The 7353-nt window shown below is 38.8% G+C and overlaps 1 protein-coding gene across 1 annotated transcript; it reads right to left on the bottom strand.

The window, feature by feature from the left end:
• Window positions 1-4548: 4548 nt before the first annotated feature.
• MCFD2 (multiple coagulation factor deficiency 2) lies at window positions 4549-6975 on the bottom strand. The gene is made up of 3 exons (XM_010004934.1): window positions 6833-6975; window positions 5962-6121; window positions 4549-4793 (listed from the first exon to the last, which is right to left on the bottom strand). The coding sequence occupies exons 1-3, from the start codon at window positions 6973-6975 to the stop codon at window positions 4662-4664; spliced, it is 435 nt and encodes a 144-aa protein (XP_010003236.1). The 3' UTR covers window positions 4549-4661.
• Window positions 6976-7353: the final 378 nt, after the last annotated feature.

The raw sequence follows: 7353 nt of genomic DNA, 5'->3' as shown, positions 1-7353 counted from the left end.
AATTAGTGTGTATTAGCCATTTAGACTGAGGCTGCTGCTCAGAATTTAGCAGGAAGAATGAGGAAAAAAAATGTACCTTCAGAGACACCTTCCATAATGCACTGATAACTGCCCTTATAATGGATCATTCTATGTTGTCAAAAGATCCGTGCTGATGAAATATTTAGAATACAAATTCCTTGTGATCATAAATAATGCAGACTAAGGTATGAAATGATTCCTGCTCAAATTTGTTCACTGAAAATGTAGCACATTATGCAGCTGTTTCGTGGTGGAATGGGCAGACAGTGAGACAGTAAGTGGGAGAGGAAGGTAAAAAAAAAGCTTCACCTTAAGGAACAGTGACAGAAGCTCTTACTGACATCTAATGCAAAGCCAGTAAGACTTCAGGTCCTACTAAAATCCTCTTATATTCATTAACATTTGTCGAGGCCACTGTAGATGGACCTCATGGACCCTCACATAGGGCAACTAGAGATGGTCAAGAAGTCAGGCCAAGCCTAGGGCAGGAAGGCAGAAAAGCCTTCTTGCTATGCAGTTATTTTTACTGACAAGATTACAATGCAAGTTTCTTTACTATCACTTCAAGTCATTGGATTTCCTAAACAATGAAAATGAATTACCAGTAACCAATCCCAGCTATTGTAAATGTTTATGATAGGTGTAAACTAATAAAAATTGGGACATCATACTGGCAATGTGGTGTTGGAAGACAAGGGAGCAAACTTTGCCTATTATCAGAATAACGGTAATGGTTCAGAGAAGTCCAGATTGTTAAATCACTCCAAGTTACGTCCTGCAGGGAACCAATGCGCAGTGTCAATACGCTATCTAGTGGCTGCATCGATTATGACATTATTCCTGAATTTATGTCCTGGTGAATTGTAATGCTCAAAAATACTTTAGTCTAAATCAGGATTTGTCAGTCTGTAACCATTCCTTAGCGAATCTAACAGATTTTTGAGGTTATAGGTGATTCATTACAAATCATAATAATAATTAAAAAAATATTAAAATTTACATGAAGATGCAGACAAAACTGTTGTTGGGAAGTTCTAGGCAGTCATTCTTGACATTACCAATATTTTGACAGGCACTGGACGAGCAGTTCAGATTTTTCTCCATATATAGACTATGTTCTAGATCAACTAATAAAAAACCCACTCAGTTAAGGAGTGCTTCAAGACCATGTCAAAGTATTTTATTTACCTGCTAGATTAATCAGTTATTTTGTAAGGTACAAGCAGATAATATAGACACTTTAAACTGGGCACATAGTATGCAGTGATGCAAGGCCAGATGTATTCTCCTCTGAAGGGGAAAACTAATCCTCATCCCTTGAGATAATAGACTAGAAAGAGGTGAAGATCACATGGAACAGCATTCTCCCAGTTACCTGTTTCTGCCATGGCTGTGATTGACCTTCAGTACATCATACACCCCTTCTTCTTTATTTATCTTATCTGTGAAATGGAGATAGCACTGTTCTATGGAAGCTAAAACAGCTTTATAGTTGATGAATACTTCTATTTTAAAGGTCGTATTTTCTATCTTATAAATATGAAATAGGAAATACTATACGTATGTGACCTGTACCAGCATATTTATGGTACTGTGTGAGCTGCAGCTAGCACACAAATTATGTTTAATGAATAAATAAATATGTTTGACTCACCATTCCTCTCAGGAATTTTTCACTGTTCTACCTTAATAACTGAGAAAGCTCCCTAGACAGCTGTTAGACCATTTATCTTTAAGTGCACTTAAATTCAGTATGTGTATTTGTTTTAGGAGGTTGAGTAAAGACATGATGATGTAGATTTCAGGTCAGGTAGCATTTCTTGAACTGTTCTTTCCAGGAAAGCAGAAATTTTGTTTCAATCTTTCTTCATGCATCATGAAATCAAAGGTGCCAATTCTGTTCTCCATTTTTTGTAAATAATTTTTCTATTTATGCATACTTCTGAACCATTACAAACAATTTAAAAATAGCTGGTGGACAATGTTCACATTACCTGTGTTTATCCTAATTATTTCTGATATAAATCTTTTGTGGTGCTTGTCTTTTGCTATATACAGTAGTAGTTAATAAATGTATGTCCCTGTGAGTGGTTGCTGGACTAAGTTTACAGACTGTACAACTTGGTAAGGATAAGCAACAGGCTGGGGGAAGAATGGCTAGAAAGCAGTCCCAAGGAAAAGGACTTGGGGTGGTAGTAGTTGAGAAGCTTGACATGAGCCACTAGTGTGTGCTGGAGCCCAGAAAGCAACTGCATCCTGGGCTGCATCAAAAGAAGTGTGGCCAGCAGGGCCAGGGAGGGGATTCTGCCACTCTACTCTGCTCTGATAAGACCCCACCTGGAGTCTTGTGTACAGGTCTAGAGCCTTCAGCACAGGAAAGACATGGAGCTGTTAGAGAGGGTCCAGAGAAGGTCCATGAAGATGATCAAAGGCCTGGAGCACCTCTGTTATGAAGACAGGCTGAGAGAATTGGGGCTGTTCAGCCTGGAGAAGAGAAGGCTCTGGGGAGACCTTATAGTCACCTTCGAGTACATGAAGGGGGTTACAGGAAAGCTAGGGAGGGGCTTTTCACCAGAGTATGTAGCGATAGGACAAGGATAATGGTTTTTAAACTGAAAGAGAGGCAATTTAGGCTAGACATCAGGAGCAAATTATTCACCATGAGGGTAGTGAGGCACTGGAATAGGTTGCCCAGGGAGGTTGTGGAAGCCCCCTCCTTGGAAGTGTTCAGGGCTGGGTTGGATGAGGCTTTGTGCAGCCTGGTCTGGTGTGAGGTGTCCCTGCTTGTAGCAGGAGGGTTGAAACCTGATGATCTTTAAGGTCCCTTCCAACCTTAACCATTCTATAGTTCTATGATGAGAAAACCATAATTTTTAAGAGCAGTGCATAAAAGCTGGTTCGTTGGTCTTTCACCTTCAAATCTCAAATAAATCCAAAACTCAGAAGTTTATGCAGAAACATACAGGAGCTGACGGATCTACGGGCAACCTCCTTTATGTTCTCAAAGCCGAGGAGCTTTACCTCTTCTCCCTCCTACCTGCAAGCATTTTCTATTCTTTCTCCTGATGCAACATCCACTCCAGATGAACTACCCTCCAAAGAGATAATTAAAAAATCCTTTAACTGAAAGAAGAACTTTCTTTTCACACGACTGCTAGTAATGGAGACAGGCTTAAAAATGCATTAGAAAATCAGGTACATTTCTCACAAGGATGTCCAGCTTTGTGTGTCTAGCTCCAGGGTGCACAAACCCCAACTCATTATTATTGCTTGCACAACCCTGGCCACAAAGGTATCAAAGTAATTAGTATTAAAAAAAAGTCCGACACTCAGGATTCATTGCACAAACATTTAAACAGAGGAAATAATTTCTTTCACAAATGTGTTTCTCTTGTATAAGAATAATTTTTTACAGAAAATAGCTCTTTATACATTTTACAGGAATATGCTAACATTTAGATTCTCTATTCATGGATAATGATTGAATACAATTTGAATACAATTGAATACAATTTAATATTTCAATTGTCTCATAGTCAACAAACATTGATAATACAGCAATACATCACTTCTCTAGTATTCTTAAACTGCTTGACTTACCAAGTATTGAGTCAAGACAGTGATAACATTCCTAGAACCATGTTAATTTGCAAACATTCAAGTAGCTTGAAACTGTCAGGTATGAAATATCTGCTGAAAGTAACACAATAATTTAAGTGTTAAGGAATATTAATTTAGGCAGCATTACTTGCTCACTTAAGATTATCCTGCTGGTTAATACTGTTAAAACCAAATTGAACAGAAGCTTTTATATTAAACTGGTTTACTGTTAACATGACCTTCCAAATAGAGATAGCAGAAGCTACTCTAGTAAATGCTATACAGCATTAAGACAACATAAAAATGTTAATAATACTTTTATTTTCTTAAGAAAACACCATGGAAGGCAGGGAAAAAAAAAAACAAATCTGTGAAGGCCAAGAAGAAATTGAAAAAACGTGTGTATGTGTATGTAAAATGTTAGGGAATGCTAGGAAGTACATTTATTTAAAAATACTCAATTTCTTCAAAGACCTTGTTAAAGTCCATATGATACCATGCAGACCTCGAACATAAAGCACATTCAAATGCTTCTCCTCTACAATTACTCTTTCAAGCACCTGTACTTGTATGCAGATTTCCTTTGAAATTAGTGGTAAGGTAAGGACATTTATCCTTGAAATACAATTATATGCAATAATATTTTCTTACTTTCTAGGTATTTTATAAGTTTAAATAGATGACGTAAGTAAAGTAGTACTATATAACCGAATGACAGAAAACCTGAAATTTAGATTGTGTCTGATCTATTTAGTATTCATATACAGCTACTGAAGGGTTTGCCCAGCTGTACCCTATGGGAATACTGTTGATGTTTCCATGCTTCAAGACTCAAATGTGTGGATATGTCTAGTCAAACGTGGCTCTCACCCTGAGTTAGCCAGTCCCTTAACACATACGACTTTGAAATAAATGCACCTGGAACTTGTACACCTCTCCTTCTTACAGCACAAGAGGTGGGTATGAGACAGTAATGTATCACATTATGTTGGTTCACATTTCCATGTAGTTAGAAGGAGAAACAAACCCCCTGCCAAACCTTATTCCAGTGATTTTGCAAATTCTGCATAGTCAATGTATCCGTCATTGTTCTTATCATCATCTCTTAAGACATCATCTATTAGACTAATGAGCTCTTCTTCTTTCATTGCCTGGGGATGCTCACCACCTTCCTATGAAAACAAAAACACATTAAGAGTTTACCAGTGTTTCCCCATATAGTGACACATATGACAGGTTACTGACAAATTTTTTATTATCTTGTGTTAACATTCATGTGTGGTGCCTAACTTGGCACCAGGCTTTACACAATCATTTATACCAACATAAGCAAGTTTTACTAGGTGCAAGCTAGGAAGTCCAAGTCCTCTGGACTTCAGAACAACCACTCTTTATCCAGGCAATATTCTTAGCCAAAGGTTCTAAAAGCTGAATAGCACTGGATAATAACCTAAAATGTATTCGTTAATACAGATTTTGATGTAGTATAGACAGTCTAGTTTCTATACAGAACAAAAACACTTTGGTGTCTGTCAGAACTTGCAAAATGCAGAGTGTGACAGTAATAGTGAAAAAATCAAGCACTGTAGCTTAAAGTCAGTAAAATTGTCAGTATCACCCCTTACAAGCAGAGGGGAATACAAAGAGGTGCATTTGCACAAGAAACAAGTAATTATTCTGGTCTCAGCTAGATATTTTTTGCCATAGGTGTTAGCCAGGAGTTATAGTATTCTGAATTGTAACTTCAGGAAGGTGAGTACAAGAGAATGTCTTAGTATTGTCTTCCTACTGATTCTATCTCCCTACTTTGTCCTTAAGTGTTCCTAGCTGGAAAGAGCATTTGTGTTTAGGAAAAGGCAGAACATAACTGGTTTGTCTAATACTAATTTTGTGCCAGAAGTCTCTTACAGTTTATGTATCCACGGCAGTAAAACTTTGAAGTTGAAAACAGTGGCCTTAGAACCTCAAACAGCTGTTTTATATATATATGTATATCGCATGCTGTTTCTAGAAACCCTCATCAGCATTATCTCATTTTGGATAACGGCCCTTTCTCCCCATCCCTGCCTACAAAGGATCCCCTTCGTCAAGTAATTTTCACTGTACAGTCCTTACTCTAAAGTTTAAAGTACAGTGGAGACTTCTTGAAAACTGCAACGTGACACGAAAAGCTGTGATGATGCTAGCACACTTAGAAATCAAAACTATCAGGGGCAAAAAATAACCCCATTTTCAAGCGAGACTGTAACTGAACTTAAGGTGTGTTGCAACTGTTCTCCTCTGCTTTTAGAGAGTCAGACCTGTTTCCAAACTCATGTGCTGTTACGAAATTCCACCAACCTCTTTGTGGACGTGTGAAATAGCAGTAGCAAGCTCCAACCCATCTAGCAAGTTATTGCCATCATAATCGTGCATTTTGAAGTAATGAAGCTGCAACTCTTGAGGAGACATCTCAGATTCCGGTTTCTCAATAACTCCTTCCAAGTGTTCCATGATGTGGCTAAAAATCAATAAAGAAAGAAAACACACACCATATCAGCTTATATTTCATGTTCTGTTTACATCAAATTCAGTCTTTGATCAGACAGCCAAGTGCACAGAAAATACTGTATCTCTAAAAGCACCCTGGGTAACCGTAAGTTTTTGTTTTATACTAAGATAAAGGCAGTGCAAAGGCTGGTTAGTTGTAGGTGCTGCAGTGGTCTCTATTGTGTTATATAGCTATTTGTCTTTCTTCTGGCCTGCTTAGCGGGTTATGAAAACAACAGGAGCAATGCCCAAATTTTCCCTCTGGCTGTCTTCCAAAGCACAGGAACCGAAGGAAGATTTTTCCCAGCCAAACACAAAACAATCTAGGGAGTTTTATTTGCTGCCATCATAGTTTTGTCTGTATGAACAAGCAAATGAGAAAAACCCTTCTCATTCTACCTGTTCAGAATATGATTTTGTCTAAAGTCTGTTGATCTAGGTAAGCAGGATTACTGTAAGAAATTCTTTATAGTATGAGTTAGGGCTAAAGGCTTCAGAGAGACCTTGCTAGGTCTAGGATCTCTAGAAACTTACTAAGCATGCACATCCCATATCTGACTCCAGCTAGTCATACAAACATCCTGAGAAAAGTGTGCCCTAGGCTTAAGTCCAACTCACGTAACAAGACTTAAGAGATAAGCAAATCGTTAAGGAATAAAGTTAACATTTTTAGAACACGTACTCTTTATCTTGTACCAAGTTCTTATCAAGGCGAATATTTGCATGTTGACTCTCTCCTACATGTTCCTCGGTTAAGGCAGAGGTGGAGAATGCAGCCAGAAAGCAGAACAGCAGATGTGTTCTAAAAATCCTTTGGGCCACCATGGTCTGCTACAAAAGGAAAAACATTCCCCCCACCCCCCAAAACAAACACATGAAAAATGAAATCTACTTTCAGCAGATTTTGCAGAGTGCTTAGATAACCCCACAAAGTTATAGAATAAAGGGACTTGCTTCATTTCAACTTAGCAAGCAGAAAGCCAGGCAGCTCCGACTCAGAATTTCTCTGAGCGTCTCCATTCCAAAGCAACACGCGGCGACTTTCAGAGCATTACTTCTCTCTCATGCAGCGAGCACGCAATGCCGGCTCCTCACTGAGCCTCCAGACATCCATCCTACCGTGCCGGCTTCCCCCAGACCTGCCCCGCCGCTGCGGGAGCAGAGGTCGCACCATCAGCCCTGCCCTCCGTCAGGCGCAGCTCC

This window comes from Chaetura pelagica, unplaced genomic scaffold (assembly GCF_000747805.2).
Source record: "Chaetura pelagica isolate M959 unplaced genomic scaffold, ChaPel_1.0 scaffold13, whole genome shotgun sequence".
In the NCBI taxonomy this organism is placed as follows: domain Eukaryota; kingdom Metazoa; phylum Chordata; class Aves; order Apodiformes; family Apodidae; genus Chaetura; species Chaetura pelagica.
The sequence above is the reverse complement of the archived record's forward strand: the minus strand, read 5'-3'. Positions and strand labels throughout refer to the sequence as shown.